The sequence below is a fragment of the Peromyscus californicus genome, unplaced genomic scaffold (assembly GCF_007827085.1).
Source record: "Peromyscus californicus insignis strain IS unplaced genomic scaffold, ASM782708v3 Scaffold_7__1_contigs__length_154581171, whole genome shotgun sequence".
Classification (NCBI taxonomy): Eukaryota; Metazoa; Chordata; class Mammalia; order Rodentia; family Cricetidae; genus Peromyscus; species Peromyscus californicus.
In genome coordinates, this window is record NW_026294595.1 from 86807346 (window position 1) to 86828426 (window position 21081).

Genomic DNA, 21081 nt, shown 5'->3' on the forward strand with positions numbered 1-21081 from the left:
AATGATGAATCTGCCTGTATTATGTGTCTTTATACCAACGCAGTTATGAACTACAATGTTTGGGGTTTTTTGGTTAAGGAAACAGAGCCTCCAAATCTTAGGGTAGTCTGTGATAAACTCTAGGTAGTAGAAGTCATGGAGAGAAAATTTTAATGCCCTTTTTGGTGGTTTCCCTAGGAATGGTTCCCAAAGGCTCACATACTTGAACACTTATTCCCTAGTTGGTGGTTCTGCTTTGGGAAGGTTTAGGAGGTGTGGCCTTGTTGGAAGAAGTGTGTGCCTGCCTACCTGCTTCTAGGCTTCCTGCCATAATAGCCTTGGAATCATTTACACACAAACAACAAACACAGGCTCAGCAGGTTGTATTCATATATTTGAGTATGTATTCAGGCACACACATGCGTGTGGGCACACATGTAACAATAATAATCAAAGAGAAAGAAGCTACCATTTGAGAATGAGGGGACAGACAAAGTAGGGGTTGAAGGAAGGGAACATAGGAGAGGCTGGAAGAAAGAAAAGGAAGTGATGTAATTGTATTTAAATTTAAATTATATTTAAAAATAGAATACTAGCATTTTAAAAAATGGGCAGTAACTCTACATGGGCATTTTTAAAAAGACATACAAATAGCTAACATGTATGAAAAATATGGAACATCACTAATTATCAGGAAAATGCAAATCAAAACCACATGAAGTATCATCTCATCCTAGTCAATATTATCAAGAAGACCAGAGAGGGCCTGACAAAATGTCTTAGTGGGTAAAGGAGCTTGCTGCTAAGCTTGATGACCTGAGTTTAATTGCTGGACCTCAGATGTTAGAAGAGAACCAACTCCTGCAAGTTATACTCTGACCTTCATACATGTACTGTGGGTGTGATGTGTGTGCACACACACAAATAAATAAATGCAAAATCTTTCCAAAAAGATCAAAGAAGGCCTCAGAGTGATATGGATGCCCAGCCTCTCAGGAGGCTGAGGCAGGAGATTTACAGTGTTGTCAATCAAGAATATAGCAAAAGGGAACCACTATCCACTGTTGGTGAAAAAATAGTAAAGCCAGTATGGAAAACAGTATGGGGGTTCTTTAAAAAAAAATAAAAAATACAACTATGATATGATACAGCAATACCACTACTGGGTATTTGCCCAAAGGAAATTAAATCAGTATGTCAAAGACATTATTCACAGTCACGAAGAACTAGAAACAGCTGAAGTATTCATCAATTGATGAATGGATAACGTGTGGTATACACACACAATGTAATACTGTATAGCTATAAAGAGAATGACACTATGCCATTTGCAATTCCATGAACAGAACTGGAAATCATTATGTTAAGTGAAACAAGTCAGATGAGAATCACAGGATCTTACTCATGTGAAATCTGAAACGGCTGAGCTCACAGAAGTTGAGAGTAGAATGGTGGTGACGAGAGGAGGCTGGTAAGAGCAGAGAGGAGAACCAGCTATGGTGGCTCACATCTATTATCCCGATACTCAAGAGGCTGAACCAGGATTGCTCGAAGTTCAATGTCAGCTTGAGCTACATAATGAGAATTAGGCTAGCCTGGGCTACACTACAATGCAAGACTCTTGTCTCTGTTTCTCTATCTGTCATGCACACACAAAGAAAAAAGAAGTAGAAGAGAAGGAGGGAAGGGGAAAGTTTATGAATGGGCACTAATTTATGCCTAGACAGGAACAAGGGGCTCAGGGACACCTAGAAAAAGCCTTTGGAAATTCTTCACTACAAAGAAATCACAAATGTTTGAGAGATAAATATGATTAAACTTATTTAAACGTAATATATACATGTATAAACATTTCACGGTACCTTACTGATATGTACAAATTTTATATCTTTCTCAGTTAAGATTTTAAAAGAGAAAGATGCAGGTTAAAAAAAGGCAAGAAAAGAGGGTTGATGACACATTTCTTCAAAGAAGATACACAAAAAAGCCAACAAGTTCAAAAGAAATACAACAAAAACAAGCAAGTAGCCAGAAAAATCTATGAATGGGCATAGAGAAAATACAGATCAAGGCCACAGGGAGCTAGCTCTTCACACCCACTTCCATGGCTGCTATTCAAATCAACACACACACACACACACCCCAACCCAAAGAAGTAAGAGGAAAACATAAAATAACAAGGCCTAACACTTAGAGCACTACACTGTTGGTGGGAAAGTTAAATGGTGCTGTTCTCCCAGAAAACAGCACAATACCTCCACCAAAACTGAAGAGAAAATTGCTGTATGACCCAAAGGAAGTGGAGACAAGAACTCACAGATGTGTATATGCCCCTCTTCATAACAGTATTACCTGCAGTAGCAAAAGTGGAAGCAACCAAAATGTCTAATGGCAGTTGAAGGGATGGGTAAACCATATCATACACAGTCAATGGAGCATTACCCAGTGTTAAAAGAAAGAAAACTGACTTGTCCTCCAACATGAATGAAACTTCAGGATGTTGTGCTAAGTGAGATAAGTTACTCATGAAAAGACACCTGCTGTGAGTCTACTTACATGAGCCATCTAATTCACAGGAACAGAATGGTAGTGGCTGTCAATGGGTAGGCAAGACAGGAAGATGAAGATTTTGTGGGTTTTTTTTTTAAATGGATGTACTTACAGTTTTCTAAGATAAAAGGGTCTGGATGGAGTCTTGTTCAACCCTGTGTATACACTTAAGACTAATAAATGCGAACTTCAAATGGTTGTGACAGTAAATTGGATGTGTATTTCACAACAATTTTTATAAAGGTCAGACTCAAATTAAGACATGATGGAAAAAGGACAAATACTATAGAATTGTATCACATGAAATATATAGAATATACAAATTCATAGAGACAGAAAGATTAGATGTTATCTCAAGATGGAGAAGAAAGGAATATAGAGCAGCAATTTCCTAAGTACAAAATTTCTGTTTTGTGTGATGGAACAAACCCCACAAATGGACAGTAGTATCAGGACATAATATCATGAATGTATAAATCAATACAATTAATGTAATTAATGAATATCATAAATATAGTTATTGGGGCTGGAGAGATGGCTCAGAGGTTGAGAGCGGCTGCTCTTCCAGAGGTCCTGAGTTCAATTCCCAGCAACCACATGGTGGCTCTCAACCATCTGTAATGAGATCTGGTGCCCTCTTCTGGCCTGCACAATACATGCTGTATACATAATAAATAAATAAATAAATCTTTAAAATAAATAAATATAGTTATTGAATGAATACTGCGGATTTAATCAATGAATACCACAAATATAATTAATGTCATGAGTATAATTAATGAATATCATGAGTGTAATTAATATCTTGAATTTGAAAAAAAAAAGAGCATGATGGAATACAACGATTAACTTACACAGATATAAACAGAGGCCCAGTGCTTTATAAGGGCTGGCATGTGAAAGTCAGACCCCAGGCACTGACCAAAGGCTCAGGCTTCCTGTATGAAGCTCAAGTCCCACTACTGTGCTGTTCTTGGCACGTTCTGTGGTTGCTCTCTGAGCTAATCCTACGGTGTCATGAACATTCCTATACTGCAGCCCAAGCCAAAGAAAAGCTGTGTCCACTCAAATGGTAAGGGCTTAAAGCACAAGATAGTGTGCCATAACCCCCTCCACCTAAGACCTTGGCCTCTCAGCCACTCTTACTCACGGTACCTATATCTACATTCTAAAGCACTTGGTCTAGAACATGCCAGGAGACTTAGAATATCATATAATTCCCCAACATGATGGGTTCCTCATCTTATTTGTAAGTTATTTACTGTACTTCATACTTCTTCAATTTGTTTTATTTTTCACAGAATTTGATGGAAGGGATAAGAACTCCAAGTCAAATGAATAAAGTGAAACATTTTCTTTCCAATTTATTTCTGCAGGACATGGAGGTGTGCTGACTTCCCTGCATGAAAGACAGATGACTGGTTTCATTGGACAGGACTTTAGAGATAGCTTTTGAGAGTTAACCCTGGAGTCCTACTGGGCAACAGGCATTAAAAAATACTAAGAGAATTAACTACAGTCTATTTGAGTGAAAGACATTAGCTTAACTATTTGAAGTAAATGAGATTTGAACACTCAAGAAGGCAAAAACCATCCCCAAACAAAAGCAGAGTGCTGAAGTTTCTTAGGAATTCTAGCGGTTGCTCTATTAAAAGAGAAAGCGCTGACTTCCCTTATAACCTGACATCTCTTCTATGTAGAGAGCCAGTGTGTGAAAGTGGCTTGCAAATCACAGTGACAACACAGAGATACTAACAAGCAGAACAGTGAAACAAAGGGGGATGGCCGCCATCCCATCCCCAAATATGTCACTAAGAGATTAGGAAAACTCAAGCAAGGGAGGGTAAGTGGTTTTGGAGAGGGGCTGAATCAAACTTTAAGAGTTTCATGTAAATTCTGAGATTTATTCTGAAAATCTGAAACATATATATATATATATATATATATATATATATATATATATATATATATATATATGTTAGGTATTTCAGTTTCTTCAGTTAAAATCTTTTAACTATAAAATGTGCAAAAGTATCAGAAACACAAAGAATGCTTTTACAAAAGAGAACACCTGTAAAATCAGAAATAACTTCTGATGGTGTAATCCAACATTCCTAAAAAAAAATTACTAAATCTTGGATGTCAAGTTGTGTTTTTTCCCTATTCCTGTTCTCCCCCTGGTGGCTATGACAAGAAGAGGCTGAGGGCCCCTGGTAGAAAAGGAACAAGGGAGAGAAGGGAAGGTGGGAAGGGAGGAGGCCTGGGTGATGAACTGATCACCTCTCACTTTCACATCAGCACTAATAACCACGGTAAGCAGGCCTACCTGATCTCCGTGGTTCGGGATGTTGGCAGAAAATACGTGGAAAGCTGGGAAGGAGTGATTGCCAATTACCCCATCATTAAATTTTCTGTGGCACTGTTAAAGGAAATTGAAAGAGCAGGTCTGATACATGCCTTTGGCTAAACCAACTGGAAGACAGAAGAAAAGAGAACAGACTTTTTCCAATCCTTGAAGAGTCAGCCTTCCAGGATGTAAAGCAGGAAGGCTAATCTGTCTAGGCAAGCAAAGTACATCTAGCATAGGGTCTTCTCCTCTTCTGGGGAGCAGACTCTATACTACCATTTCTTAGTCTTACTATATGGGCCTGTTCCCCTCAAAATGTTCCCAAAAGGTTAGGTCCTGATGTCTTACTCTTTTCCCATTATACTGCCATTCTGATTTCTCTATATTTATTAACTGAACTCTTGCCCTTAATGGCCTTAGGCTCTGGATCTGAATTGAAGGCTTTTCATCCTGGGGACCAGGTATATCTGGTAAAATCTCTAACTTTCCTGTTCTCTTTGTAATTAGGAGGGCACAATGGAATTCCTGGTTCCAAAGTGGCAGAGATTTTTTCCAAAGAATTATTTTGTTTAGAGAGGCTACCATTGTACACATTTTTATCCTTTAGCAAAGCCTGCACAAATTACCCAAAAGGAAAGGCATTGATATTGAGAATCATTAAATATGAAAGTAAAAAGGTGCTGTAGAAGTGTGGTCTGCAATGGTGAAATGCTGGAACTTCACCAAGCAGCAGTGGTTGCTATGTGGTCCAAGCCAGTGCCTGTGGAAGTTGAGGGCATCAGATCACCTGGAATTGAAGTTACAAAGCCATGGTGTGGGTTCTGGAAACTGAACCTAGATTTTCTGCAAGAGTAGCAAGTGCTTTTAACTGCTAACCCATCTCCCTCTGTGCATTTTTAACATATGTATTTGCTTGTAGATTATCTCTGGGCAAATAGTTATGGAAATGACAACAGAGAGACAGAAGTAGACAGGAATCTATTCTGCATACTTGAAACTTTTGAATATTGCACTATTTGATAATGTTCAACAGACAGAGACCTTAGGAACATGCATGTAGGCAAGCAAAACTAGGAAAAACTCCATACCAAGAAACTGAGTGTATTAGTAAAAGAGACTATGGATGGATTTTTACAGTATTTAGGGTTCTGCTCAATGACTGGGGTGTTTAAGGGGAGGTAAGCATCAACAGTGAAAAGAATGTTAGCAATTCACTCTGGAGACAATGAGAAACAAAGCAGTACTGGGCACTCACGTTAAATAAACATTAAGGACTGGAAAAAAGAAGGTCGATAGATACCACAAGGACTTAGGGAAACATTGTTTCTGATGGTCTTGCCATTTGCCCTGTATGCGTATTAGGAACATCACAGACCGATTATAGTGAGCGCCTCACTTTCTGGTTCGTCAACCTGTGTATGTTAAAAAAACAAAACAAAACAAACCAGAAATTAAAATAGAATGAAAATAAACATTCTCCACGTACTTCTTAAACGTAGACCACCAATTCCTTTGTATATAACAAGTATTTTTTTTTTTCCTTTTCAGCCCAAATTTCTGCATTTCCACTCTCCATCGGGAGCTTACAGCTTTTGCACGTGTTTCAATTTCTGTAACTTTTCTGTGGCAGCTAAGTGCACAGGGAAAAAGCACACCTTGCCCGTAAATAACCCTTTACAGAGATCTGTGGTAGAAAGAATATTTGGAGCTAGAAAGAACTTCAAGAAAATGATAGCAGACGTCTGACATGTTAGCGACAGACCCAGGACTCAACACTTGAGATCTTCGTCCCTCTCAGTCTCATCCTCCTTTACTCCCATGAGGTGTCATGCATCTTCTAGGTGCCACAACAACATACACTCCTCCACCTTTACAACCTGGGCCCCTGCAGATGCTCCTTTGGAGTCGGAGCATGTCGCCTTTGGAGCCGGAGCACCGGAGCGTGCCCAGCGTCGCTCTGCGTCCCTTCTGATTGGTGAGCTGTCCTAACTTCTTCTCTCCGGGGGCGTGCACAGCTCGGGGCTGGATCCGGCTCGCGGTGATGACGACATTGTTCAGCGCCGGCGGCGGCCGCCGCAGAGGCCGTACGGCTGGGGAGGGCTTCCGGGCCGTGGGCCTGACTCCTCAGAGCTGCTGTCATGGCGGGTGCGCTGTGGGGCTGCTTTTCCATCCTGCTGCTGTTACTATCAGGAGATGCCCACGGCTCGGAGGTGCCTGGGGCTGCTGCCGAGGGCCCGGGAGGTGGTGGGGTCGGCCTGGGAGATCGTTTCAAGATCGAGGGACGTGCGGTTGTTCCCGGGGTGAAACCTCAGGACTGGATCTCCGCGGCCCGAGTGCTGGTCGACGGAGAAGAGCACGTCGGCTTCCTTAAGTGAGCATCCTGAGGGCAGCAGGAGAGCGGTTGGGTGGACGCTGGAAGGGTATCCAGCTAGGACAGCACAGTGTCAGGACCGACAGTGTAGCTGTCACAAACTGAAGGCACAGGCGCCACTAACGGTCTCTGCTGGGAGACGTTTGAGAGGCAGTCAGATACTTCAGCAGCGAGGCTGGAGGACAGTGGTCCCAGGCCCGAAAGATTCGGGTCATTTTTTGTATTCCCATTTTGTCCCCCGTGCGGCGCGTGACACTTGGACCCAGGGGACTGGTGGACCCTTGTTTGTTTGTTGGATATTTTGCCCCTTTGCGTCTTGTCTAGTTTCTCTGGAACCTAGTTGCATTCTACATGTCAGTCTTCTGGTAGCTTGGTGTTGTGTAGAAAGATGCTAAACAAGTGGGAATTGTTAAAGCCCAAAGGACTCCCACTGGTGACACAGACTGGAAGGCTGATGTTCCTGCTTCTAAAATTAATAGGCCCAAAAGTCCCTAATCAAAGAGCTTTTTTTAATCCCCCCCTTTGGACCAAGATTGTGATTATTGTTCTTTTTACACTTGAATTCGTCGAGGGATTTGTGATATCGCAGTCGTCCTTTATGTTAGACTAGGGTTTCTCAAGATTCCTTACACATACCTGATCTTGTTCCTAGGAGAAACAGAATTGTTCTTTATATTGGAAGGTGGGGTGGTTGTATTAGTGTTTTGGTTTGTCAGCAATCTGTTTTCACCCTTTTAAGCATGAATATGATGTTTTAAATTTTGCCATCAGTATTTGGAGTTGAAACTATGATTGAAAGAAAATATTTTTTTGCTGGTTTTGTAAACCAACTCGTGATATCTGAAAACCGTACGTCTTAAGTGCAGACATTTAAGTTTGAACTGAAGATTTCTGCAGATTGTTGAGGTTCCCTCATGGGAAATTCAACCTCAGATTAATAAATAACAACAAACTGACAACCAATATTTTAATGTTATCTGGAACTGGAGTATTGTTTAAGAGTTTATCCTAATTAATGATGTGTTAATAATGAAATCCCTCTGGGTGGTGATGGTGCACACCTTTAATCCCAGCATTCGGGAGGCACAGGCAGGCGTATCTCTGTGCATTCCAGGACAGCCAAGGCTACATAAAGAAACCCTGTCTCAGAAAAAAAAAACCAAAAATAATAATAGTAATAATAAAATCCCATTAAGGTTTGGAAGATAAGACTTAATTGAGAATTTAACTTCTGCAGTATATAGCACTTTTGAAAACTACTTATTTTTACTTTAAAATTATTTTTAAAATTAATATATTATATATTGTTATATATTATTCTTGCATAGTGACCCATGCCTATTATCTCAGCTACTCATGAAGTAGAAGCAGAAGGATTATAAGTTAAAGGACATTATGAGCAACTTAGTTGAGACCCTGTCTCAAAAAAAAAGCTAGTGATACAGTTTTGTGGTGGCACTGGGGTGACTCCCAAGTATAAATAAATAAATGTTTGAGGATAATATAAACAAGATGTTTTCTTTTAAAATGTTGCAACTGAAAGATAGCAACCCTTATTGTTTTATATGACTTGTCTTTAAGAGTAAAGCACATGAGACTGTAATTCTCATTTAAGATTTATGAAAAATTTTTATACTACTTTGGTTTTTTTTTTTCTTTCAGTTTTTTGAGACATGATTTTTCTGTGTAGCCCTGGCTGCCCTAAAATTTACTCTGTAGATCAGGCTGGCCTCAAACTCAGAGATCCGAATGCCTCTGCCTCCCGAGTGCTGGGATTAAAGGAGTGTACCACCACCACCTGGCTTCTACTTTATGTTCTTATATTCATATAGAAGGGTTGATTGAGAATTTGTGTGACTTTTATGGTAATAGTCTTGTTGTAAGTAGGATAAGTAATTTGTCTTATAGCTGTTTTGAACAGCCAGCGTACAAGTTTGACTATATTTTTTGTCTTGTGGGGAGGTGGCTTGGGACTTTGCTAATGGAGATGAGAGGACTTGGGCTTGAAGAGTACACAAGCCTTTATATATATATAAAATGTCATAATGTGTATATAAACCACAACTCACTTATCCAGTCTTCTAGCTTTGGACAGTTAGGGAATTGTCAGTTTTCTGGTTTTGTTTTGTTTTGATATCACAAGGTTGTATACTACTTAATTTTGATTGTTATGAATGTGTAGTTTCACTGTGGTTCATACTACCTTAACACTCATGTCCTCCTGGGTTCACTACCTGATTACAGGTGTCTGCTATCATGCCTAGCTTTGCTTTTTCTTTGGGTGATTCTGATACTGTTTGTGTCAAATAGTCATGTTTTGAAATTGATTCTGTCAGAGTCCATCAAGAAGCAGATGACTGGATGTGATGCACACACTAATGTCATAGCTCTTGAGAGGGTGGGGCAGTAGCATCGTGAATCTGAGGCCATCCTGAGTTGTATAGCAAGACTTTGTCTCCAAAACCAAAAGAGCAGAATATGCACTGAAATTGGAATCGTTTACACAAGTTTAATCTAAGGATTCAAACAGTATAACCGTCAAGGTATAGAGGAACAGTCAGAGTGTAGCACCTGGAGCTTACAGCCTCAACACTGTTTATCCAGGAATATGTGAAAGCAAAACAAGGAAACTGTTGCCACCTCTGAGCTGGAGGGAGGAGGAGGGGAAAGGCTCCTGGAGACTTGGAAGTGTGCATGGGGTGAGGCGGCTTGTATGTAGCCATGGTCCTGAGCAGAGCCAGTTAGAGATGGCATGTCAGTGATAAAGCTGTGGGAAATATACTAAAGTAATTTTCTTCCCTTCCCGTAGACATGAAAGAAAGGTAGAGTGGGTCTGGGGGATGTGAGCGGAATATGGCTGTGACATCTGTCATCTCATTGATTATCAGGGTTGATTTGGCTAGACAAATGTCTCCTAACCACATGCATCCCTCCTGAAGCTGCTAGAACCACCAAAAAACCTCTCAAGGTACATTTGAGATTGGGTCCTGGGGCGCAAATAGGCGTCCAGCTGAAGAATAAGGCATTTTAATGCTTATATTTCAGTTCTGCTTTACCTTAGTATATGCTTTCAATGACAAGAAACACTTTTCATCTTATTTTTTTATGTCTTTTTTCCTTGAAATAGCAGTTTTTCATTTCTAGACAGGTTAATTTTGACTTGCAAGAAGAAATTACCCCCTTTTGGTTGGATGATTTTTTTTTTTAGCCTAGTAGGATTAGAGGAAATACAGAAAGAAAAGATGGATGGCTTTAACTACTAAATTGTAGGTTTCTATATAACCAGCCAAAAGTAACTAAAGTAAATGGGTCTGTGTATAATAAATGGAACAATTATTATTGAAATATGTTTGTATGGAAAAGAAGGTCAACAAAATACAAATTAAAACTAGAATAGAACACTTTTTTAACTAATAAGAATATATTGAAGGAATTTAATAAAATTGGGACCCTTCTATTGTATAATATACATTGATAATTTTTCTTCAGTGAAGACAGGGCTTCACAGTAGGAGCTGCTCTTTGTCACTGTCATCTGTATCTGCAGCAGGAAGCTCTGTTACTCTGGCTTAGGCTCATCTATTTTCAGAACTCTTAAAATTCTGCAACATAAAATATAAGACCTACTTTTGACATTTTTTTTTGTTTATTTGGGAAGAGCGGCAGAAACTATGTAGCCCAAGCTGGCCATGAATTCATTAGGTAGTTGAGGCTGGCTTCAAACTGGCAGTGATCCTCCTGCTTCAGTCTCCTGAGTTTTATGATTACAGGAATAAGTTGTTATACCTGCATTTTCTGTTTTGGTTAGCTGCTTCTAATTGTTCATGTCTTTGTTTGTTTATGACAGGATTTCCCACTGTAGTTCAGGCTATCTTGAAACTTACTTATAGCCCAGGCTGGCCTCGAACCCATGGTGATCCTCCTGCTTAAGCCTCCTGGGTACTGGAATCTGGTTTTCTTCTGATGTTTTTTGAGAACTGTTTGGGAAATAAACTAGTGCTTTCAAACAGGGAAAAACTAAGGTACTGGTGAGAAGTAACTAAGTATGATTTTCCTTTTTCCAGGACAGATGGGAGCTTTGTGGTTCATGATATTCCCTCTGGCTCATATGTGGTGGAAGTTATTTCTCCAGCTTACAAGTTTGATCCTGTCCGAGTCGATATCACTTCAAAAGGAAAAATGAGGTGAGGATACATGATTTCTTTTTTTTTTTTTTTTTTTGGAGAGACATTATTTTTATTTATATACATCATTGTCTATATGCATAATTCTCTAGATTATAAGAAACAAACTATTAAAAGTAGCACATTTAGTATAACATGGGTCATAAAATTCATACAAAAATATGTTGTACTTTTGTATGGTACATTGAGAATTCAGAAGTTAAAATATCTTAAATTTCCATTTATGTAGGAATAAATCTAACAAAATCCATGAAAGAAAATCAGGGATGACCTAAGTAGAGTGAAAACCATCATTCATGAGGTAAAAGGATATTATTGTTAATGCCACACAAATATAAATTCAATCAGCACTTGTTGCTGTTCCAGAGTTCCTGAGTACAGTTCAGTACAGTTCAGAACCCATGTCTTGTGGTTCATAATCACCCATAATTCCTGCTCCAGAGGCTCCAACATCTTCTACTGGCCTCCTTCAGTACCCATACACATGTAGCACTCACTCAACACAGACCCATACATGAAATATAAAAATAAAAATTTAAAATACACCTAACAATTTTCTTAAGTCCTTCCACTTTGGGGTAATTAGCAGGGCAATCTCCCATTTATGAACCACATTGTAGTATATATTTTTATTAAAGTCTAGTCTACTTGTTGTTATGCATTACTTTTGGAATTTACAGTGAAGATTGAGAGTTTCTTATTTAAACCACAGTTATTTCTTACAATGTTTAATCTACCTTTGTTGGAGCATTGAGACAATGAAGTTGAATTTTTGCCTCTGGATGAAGGCTCCTAATAGGATAAGCCTCTTCTGTAATTGTATAGAGTAAAGGTAAAATTATTTACTGTAGGGGAAAAGTACTGTGGAAACTATAATTGAAATTTAACTTTTTAAATTGAGAATTATTTAATTTTTTTGAATTTGAAATACTACTCCTGACTTTTCATTGAAATATTTTGATAATCCCTCTATTTACTACAAAGTTGTTCTAGAAGTTTCTATAGCTTCTCCTTTATACACTACAAATTTCAGTAAAGGAATTGTCAGATGTAGTTGTGGTATTTATGTAAAAGTGAAAATCTTGATAAAATGGAAAGAAGGGCCCGTGAGGTGGCACAGTGGGTAAAAATACGTGCCAGGAAGCCTGATGACCAGAGTTTGATCTCTGGGACCCACATGATGGAAGGAGAGAACCAGCCCCTGCAAGTTGTCCGCTAATCTCCACAAGTACACTGTGGCACCTATATGCCCAAATATATTCAGACACACACTAAATAAGTAAGAAATGTGTAACCTGGGGTATAAATGTATTATGTCTCACAAAATCTAGGAGCTTCCAAGCTGAAGATTGAAGGTGATCCTTGGTTAGTATAACTAGAATAGTAGCACATACAAATGCTTAACTTCTGGAAGGTGATGCCCTGCTATGTGTTTAAATTCAGAGTAAATAAAGTCTACTTTTCTTACAAAATACCCAAGGAAACAGTGTATATTGAGCCAGCCCATGAAACAGACCTCTAGGAAATTAAGATTGTGTAGATACTAGATATGGGCTAAATAGTTTAAAAGTATATTTAAAGTGATTAAAGAAAAGAAAGACTTGATATCTGTTCTAATTGTAAAAGTTTCTACACACAAATTTGTAACTTTGTCTTAATTAAAATGTTAGTCTTTATAGTATTAAAAAAAGAAATAGAATATTTCCTGTTAAGACAAATGGTATATCAAAGTAGACAATAGATATTTGAAAAAAAATAAGATAGGACTATTACAGTAAATACAGGCATTGAGATGGAAACAGATGTGTAAAACAACTGAAGAGACAGTCTGATGAACAGTAGCCAGGCAGTGGTGGTGCACGCCTTTGATTACAGCTCAGGAGGCAGAGGCAGGTGGATCTCTGTGAGTTCGAGGTCTACAGAGCGAATTTCAAGATAGTCAGAGCTGTTACGCAGAGAAACCCTGTCTCAAAAAACAAACAAAAAAGAAACGAACTATGATAGCAATGCAAAAATAAATAAGCACTGGGGATATAGCTCAGTGATAGAGTACTTGCCTCGCATACTCAAGGTCCTGGGTTTGAGCCTAGTACCAACACCATCACTGAAATAAATAAACAAAACAAATACATAATTTGAAATTTAAAAAGCGAACAATTAGAGAATAGAAAATTTCAAAAGTAAAGTAGATTATGCATGAATGACTTATAGGTAAGGATTTTTATTTTAATTTTAGGGCAGTATCTTACAATGTAGCCCTGACTGGCATGGAACTTACTGTGTAGACCAGCTGTCCTCAAGCTCATGTAGATCCAGCTGCCTCTGGTTCCACTGGAGTCAAGAGTGCTGGGATTTAAGGCATGTGTCACCACTCCCAGCTGAGAATTTTGATTTTTTTTAATATATCTCTGGTAAAAATGAGATATTATCAATGTGTTTTCTATGATTTTTTTGAATCATATATTTTCCCTGTAAAATAGCCTTAAAAATTGGATGTATCTGGCCGGGCGGTGGTGGCGCACGCCTTTAATCCCAGCACTCGGGAGGCAGAGGCAGGCGGATCTCTGTGAGTTTGAGGCCAGCCTGGTCTCCAAAGCGAGTACCAGGAAAGGCGCAAAGCTACACAGAGAAACCCTGTCTTGAAAAAACAACAACAAAAAAAACAAACAAAAAAAAATCAAAAACAAAAAACAAAAATTGGATGTATCCAATAGGGTATGTCTTAGACCATCAAAAATATGTAAGCCAATACTTTTGCATGTCTATAGTAAAATAAATTCACCCAACCTGGTGGCACACGCCTTTAATCCCAGCACTGGGAGGCGGAGGCAGGTGGATATCTGAGTTCAAGGCCAGCCTGGTCTACAGAGTGAGTTCCAGGACAGCCAGGGACACACAGAGAAACTCTGTCTCGAAAAACCAACCAACCAACCAACAAATAAATAAGTAAATTCATTACTACATGTAATGAAAGGACTTTAAAATGGGAAAGATTCTAAAAGAACTTTGAGGTGGGGTTCTTTTTGTTTTGTTTTACTTTGTTTCGTTTTTTTCGAGACAGAGTTTCTCTGTGTGTAGTTTTGGTGTCTGTCCCAGAACTCGCTCTGTAGACCAGGCTGGCCTCGAACTCACAGAGATCCACCTGGCTCTGCCTCCCGAATGCTGGGATTAAAGGCATGTGTCACCACTGCCCGGCAAGGGGGGAGGGTTCTTTTTTTATTTTGAGACAAAGTCTCATGAAACCCAGAAGCCCAGGCAAGCTTCCAGCTCCCGATGTAGCTGAATTTGGCCTTGAACTCCTGATCCTTCTGCTTCTGCTTTCCAGTCCTAGGGTTACAAAGATTTGATACCACACCCAGATTTAAAATAACTTTCGATATGAAAAGAAGGTAAGGACATGGACCTGCAAATGTAGGAAGTGATAGAGCTAGAAGACCCCAAATCTAGTTCCTGTGTCCTTTGATGAGTGCTTTAGACAGACTTTGATGGAACTTTCAAGATCTAAAGTTTAGATGTGGAGCTGGAGAGATGGCTTAGCAGTTAAGAACCCTGGCTGCTCTTGCAGAGGACCTGGCTTCAATTCCCAGCACCCACATGGCAGCTCACAACCATCTCTAACTCCAGTTCTAGGTTATCTAAGCACTCTTCTAGCATGCTTGGACACTGCATACACATAATGTACAGATATATATGAAGTCAGTAACACCTATAACAGCTGGGTGGTGGTGGCGCATGCTTTTAGTCCCAGCACTCGGGAGGCAGAGACAGGAGGATATCTGTGAGTTCAAGGCCAACCTGGGCTACAGAGTGAGTTCCAGGACAGGCTCCAAAAAGCTACACAGAGAAACCCTGTCTTGAAAAAAAAAAAAACAAAAAAAACAAAAAAAAAAAAACAAAAAAAACCCCCCTATAACATAAAAATAAATAAGTAATTTTAAAAAGATTTAAAAAAAAGTTTAGATGCTAAAGTGCTTTGGAAAAGCTGAAGATAAGCATAAGGCATTGCTAACATAAGCAATTCTTAGCTTTGTTTTTTGTTTATTTTGCTTTATTTATGTGTATACTTTCTTTTGCAGTAGCTTGGGATCCAACCCAGGACCTTGCACATGCTAGACAAATGTCATGTTTTTCATAGAATTCATTTTCTCCTGTTTCCTTAGAGCAAGATATGTGAATTACATCAAAACATCAGAAGTGGTCAGATTACCCTATCCTCTCCAAATGAAATCTTCAGGTCCACCTTCTTACTTCATTAAGAGGGAATCATGGGGCTGGACAGACTTTCTGATGAACCCAATGGTATGTGTAGAGCATTGTACTAATCCCTGGTTTGCTTCTAGCAGTTGAAACGTTAAACTCCTGTGAGAGGGAAGGGTGAGATTGGGAAAGTAGTGTCATTGGAAACAGACAGTGAAAGAAATAGGAGAATTGTACTGTGTATTTCATAATAAATGTGCAACTGAAATAAATATGAAGAAGATGCCTGATTTCATGAGATATCAGATAGAATGAGAGTATTACTAAGTTGTATATAGAGTTAACTTATCCATTCTATCTATCTGCCCATTGATAAGTGTGCGCTCATTTATTAACCAGCCCATGTTGATGGCACATATAATGTTTTATTATTCTTGTTTGAGACAGGGTCTCAGGGACCCCAGGCTGGCCTTGAGTTTGCTATGTAGCTGAGGATGACAGTGAACTTCAGATTCTCCTGCCCCTACTTCTCAAGTACTAGTATTACAGGGGTACACTACCATCCCTAGTTGTTGTATGTAGTGCCGGGGAATCAAAGCCAGGGCCTCCTGAATGCTAAGCAAGCACTCTACCAAACTATGTCACCAGCCCCTCTAGTAGGGCTTTCTTTCTCCTTTTTAAAATGTGTAATAGACAGAGAAGTTATCTTGGAGTATTTTAAGTAGTTGGTATTAATCCTGAAACAATAGTCTACAATTCATGGTGTGATCTTAATAGTGAAATACTAAAAAATTCTTCAAAAACAAATTGACCTTTGTAAAATCTGTTTTTGAAAATTGTATTATCTTAGGATTCTCTAAATTTCGATTGCTTAGTGATAACTGTATAGATCATAAACAGTACTGTTTGGGGACTATACATCTAGTGAAAGGTAAATTAGTACCAGGGGTTTATTCCCAGAGATAAAAGGGCGGGAGAGCAGCTGAGAAGAGAAACATTAGCATGAGACTGTACCATTTTCATCTCTGGTGTTCTCATTTCCAAATCTGCACAGAAGTGTGTCAAGTGCTGGAGGATTCTAGGCCATCTTCAGAATGAATGTGCTTAAATAGTTGGCTTCCACTATGCTGCAGGCTCTAGGGGATGTAATTAATAAGAGCAGTAACACAGCACTCAGGAAACAGCACAGTTGTCTGTAAGGAGCAGCCCCTCTGGCCATTGGAATCACCAGTGGCAGCTTGCACTGGGAGAGAAAGAGGAGCAGACAGTTCCACTTGGAAATTATTTGTGTTAAACCTAAAGTCTTTACAAAGATAGGAGGAGGCATGTAGAAGTTTGGTGTCGGTAAAGCCCAGGCATACATGAGCAAGACTCCTTCAGTCTCAGATGCCCCGCAGCAGTCACATAGCACCCCACCACCCAAGCTGCTCAGTACTGTTGAGGCAATTTTGATACATTCTATTCTATGTACTCACTTGGATCTTGTCACTCGTTATTAAACAGGTCTTGTTTCACAAGCTAAAGTGGAAGAAAAGGTTTCTGATTTTTTTTTTTATATATTCTGCAGGTTATGATGATGGTTCTTCCATTATTGATATTTGTGCTTCTGCCTAAAGTGGTCAACACAAGTGATCCTGACATGAGACGGGTAAGCTGCCTGCCCAGCTATGGTCTTTTGAGTCATGCTGTGTTTTTTTTTAAATAACACTTTGAAATTAATTGTGTATATGTATACTCGTGTGGGGTGTGTGTGCTCATACACACTCGTGCACTCCCACGGGCACTAGAGAGTAAACCCATGGCCTTTCGCATTCTCCAAGTGCTCTACCACTGACACAGAGCAGCATTCGTAGTGCCTGTTTTTAAATCTAATTTGAGGTAGACTCTCAGTAAGTTACCCAGGCTGGCCTTGAACTGTCAGTCCTTCTGCCTCAGCTTCCCATGCTGTCATCTGGGCATGTTCTGGTGCTTGTTGTTCACTGCAGCTGTGTAGCTTGAGTATTGTCAACTTGTCCTAGTTCCCATGGCACGTTCTTCTGAGAGTTTGTATAATGCAGTATTTGTTTCCCTGTGTTCCGCTAGCTCTTTCCATTGGATAAGATAAACTCAGTTGGTTGTCTTAGAGAATGCTAGTGTCTTTTCATAGAGTTAAAGCATTGTGCTTATCTCAGTCTTTTTGTGTGCCTTGCTTGTTACACAGTTGAAATGCATAATAGCCTTGATATGCCTAATCCAGATATTCTGATCCTTTAATCTACTTTTGCTTAGTAACACTCTCTTGAGAGTACACACTCATTTATGTGTTCACACATACAAGTGATTCAGATAGAGCCAGAGGGGATGCCTCTCATACCTGGTGCTTTCTCTTCCTGCAGGAGATGGAGCAGTCAATGAACATGTTGAATTCCAACCATGAATTGCCTGATGTCTCAGAGTTCATGACAAGACTCTTCTCTTCAAAATCCTCTGGCAAATCCAGTAGCGGCAGCAGTAAAACAGGCAAAAGTGGGGCCGGCAAAAGGAGGTAGTCAGGCCACAGCTGCCATCGCACAAGCTCGGCTACCCCAGTGCATCCAAGTCTTGATGGGAACCGTGTGAAGCGACTACTGTAAACTGAGTCATCGGAAAGTTGATCTCGTACAACTGTTGTCTACGTTGATTTCTTAACACATGTTTTGTACTTGGTACACAAGAAAACCCAGCTCTCATCCTTTGTCTGTATGAGGTCAATGTTAATGTCACTGAATTAATTACAGTGTCCTATAGAAAATGACATTAATAAATTATATGAAGTACTATACATTATGTATATTAAAGAAGTCTTAATCCAGAGATAAAATTATCTTCTGTCATTCTTTACTACTTAACTTTCCTTTTTCTGGGCAGTTTTATCCTTTCCTTATCTGAGCTCTGCTTTTAAAAAGAAGTGCTTGGTCCTTTAAGAGCACATGCACTGTGTTTTTTATATATGGGGCCATAGGTTTCAAAATTTCCACCCTAAGACAGGTGTGGTGGCTACACTTGGAATCAATCCTAGCACTGAAATGGCTGATACAGGAAGATGGCCTTGAGATTGAGGCCAGCCTGGGCTACAGAGTAAGACTTTTTCAAAAGTAAAAATCCCAAAACCTGCACTCACAGTGAACATTCCCTGATTGTGAAGTGGCATGCATGTTCCTGATGCAGTTATCATTTTATTATTTAGAGTGTGGACATGTGGGTCAGTATAGAGCCTACCACTAAGTTCTAGTTTCATCCCTGTGTTCATTTCATAGTTATCTATCAGCTGTGTGCTGTGGTCTGTAGTAGAATACAGAGATGGATAATATCCCAGCATGTTGCTGGAGAGCTTCTCTCCAGGTCCCACCAAGCCCCGCAGTCCCACAACCCATATAAAATAATCACTCAGATGCTTATATTACTTATAAACTGTATGGCCATGGCAGACCTCTTGCTAACTGTTCTTATATCTTAAATTAACCCATTTCTATAAATCTATACCTTGCCACGTGGCTCGTGCCTTATTGGCATCTTTACATCTTGTTTGTCATGGAGGTGGCTGGCAGGTCTCTCTCCCTCAGCCTTCCACTTCCCAGAATTCTCCTCTCTCCTCGTCCCGCCTATACTTCCTGCCTGGCCACTGGCCAATCTGCTGTGGGATGTTCTGTATGTCAAATATGTTGCTCTGATTGGTTAGTAAATAAAACACTGATTGGCTAGCAGCCAGGCAGGAAGTATAGGCGGGACAAGCAGAGAAGAGAATTCTGGGAAGTGGAAGGCTGAGTCAGAGAGACACTGCCAGCCGCCAATATGACAAGCAGCATGTGAAGATGCCAGTAAGCCACGAGCCACATGGCAAGGTATAGATTTATAGAAATGGATTAGTTTAAGATATAAGAACAGTTAGCAAGAAGCCTGCCACGGCCATACAGTTTGTAACCAATATAAGTCTCTGTGTTTACTTGGTTGGGTCTGAGCGGCTGCGGGACTGGCGGGTTAGAGAGATTTGTCCTGACTGTGGGCCAGGCAGGAAAACTCTAGCTACACCAATCAGTATTTTATTTATATAGAGCAATATCCACAGCACCAGCACCTATCTCAGAGGGAGACAGATCCTAACAAAGAGTGGCCAGGTGAAAGCAGCCAAGCCAGAAGCAACGCCTCCTGGCCCAAGGATGGAAAACCAACCTCAGTGTCATAGGGAATTGGTCTCCTTTACAGTCTTAGAGTTCTTTTTAGAGTGTTAAAGCAGGACAACAGCACAGTGTTTTAGTTTGGAGATCTAAATTGACTTCAGTAAGTCACAAAAGTTTTTACAACTTTTCCTTATGGGTTATTTTAATTAAAGAGAAGCTCTTAAGCCACAGTATTGGACAAGTAGAGTGTTTCCCTTCTCTCTTGGGATAAAGGAATCTGTATTGCTTTCTTAACATTCATCAGAAAACACACAAAAGGGTTGGTTCCAAACTCTTTTGCTTTTTTGTTTTTGAGACAGTCCTATTTTGAACCCCATTCTAACCTGGAACTCATTATGTAGCCCAGGCCTGCCTCAAATATGTGATAATCCTGCCTCAGGCTTCCAAATGCTGGGATTCCAAACGTGCCATTATGAATGCTTAAGGAAGAGGCTAAGTCCTAATTAAGTGGGGACCTACCTTGGTAGCTAGAGTACAGTTTAGGAAAAAGTGCCACGCCAGGTAAGGTTGAAAGACTATAGCGATAAAGCAGATTGAAGGTGAGAAGGGATGAGAGTGGCTAATTCCTGAGTTGAGGAGTGTGTGTGTGTGTGTGTGTGTGTGTGTGTGTGTGTGTGTGTGTGTGTAGTAGGGAGTGGGGTGACTTATGGAGGAACTGAACATGGATAGCTAAAAGAAAGTGCTCCCAGAACTGGGGCTGCTAACTGTAAGGATTGCTGCCTGGATGCACTGCAAGCCTGAAATTACTTTGTCTTCTGGAGGGTACCTTGTCTTTGTAGCAAAATCATAAAGGAGAACCCTGGGTTGGACCTGGTAGTGTGGGTCAGTAATCCAGCTACTAAGGAGGCTGATCACAAGTTCAAGGCCTTCCTAGGCTACACTGAGGATCACAGTGAGGGCAAGGCTAGATTGGACATCTTAATGGGAGCCTGTCTTGAAACATTTAAAAAAGCCAGGGATGTAGTTCAGTGGTAGAATGCTTGACTAGCACGTGAGAGGTCCTGGATTCAAGCCCCAATACTGGAGGGAGGGAGAGTGAGTGAGTCAGCATGTATATCAAGCTCTGGCATGCTTGAGGAAGAAGTGGAACTGAACACAGACTGAGGTCAGGCCAACCTGTGTTTGAAACAGTGATTGAAGCTCAGTGGTAGAGCACATCTCTAGCATGTGCCAGGCCATAGTCTCAGGCTCCAGTGCCCAGAAAGAAAAGAAAAACTGCAAGATAATGTTAATTGGAAGAAGATAGGCCTCCCCTTCC

At 40.0% G+C, this 21081-nt stretch overlaps 1 protein-coding gene and 1 long non-coding RNA gene across 3 annotated transcripts; one reads left to right on the forward strand and one right to left on the reverse strand.

Annotated features, from left to right (window-relative positions):
• Nucleotides 1-352: 352 nt before the first annotated feature.
• Nucleotides 353-6842, reverse strand: LOC128101151 (uncharacterized). Of its 2 annotated transcripts, XR_008215004.1 has the most exons (3): nt 6639-6842; nt 4856-6288; nt 353-3174 (listed from the first exon to the last, which is right to left on the reverse strand). It is a non-coding gene; the product is annotated as an uncharacterized LOC128101151 (long non-coding RNA). The 2 variants fall into 2 exon arrangements; XR_008215003.1 differs by having other exon boundaries at nt 4856-6842.
• Nucleotides 6843-6948: 106 nt separating this feature from the next.
• On the forward strand, nt 6949-18427 carry Emc7 (ER membrane protein complex subunit 7). The gene is made up of 5 exons (XM_052723999.1): nt 6949-7247; nt 11311-11430; nt 15591-15729; nt 17195-17275; nt 18003-18427. The coding sequence occupies exons 1-5, from the start codon at nt 7015-7017 to the stop codon at nt 18153-18155; spliced, it is 726 nt and encodes a 241-aa protein (XP_052579959.1). The 5' UTR covers nt 6949-7014; the 3' UTR covers nt 18156-18427.
• The last annotated feature ends 2654 nt before the right edge of the window (nt 18428-21081 follow it).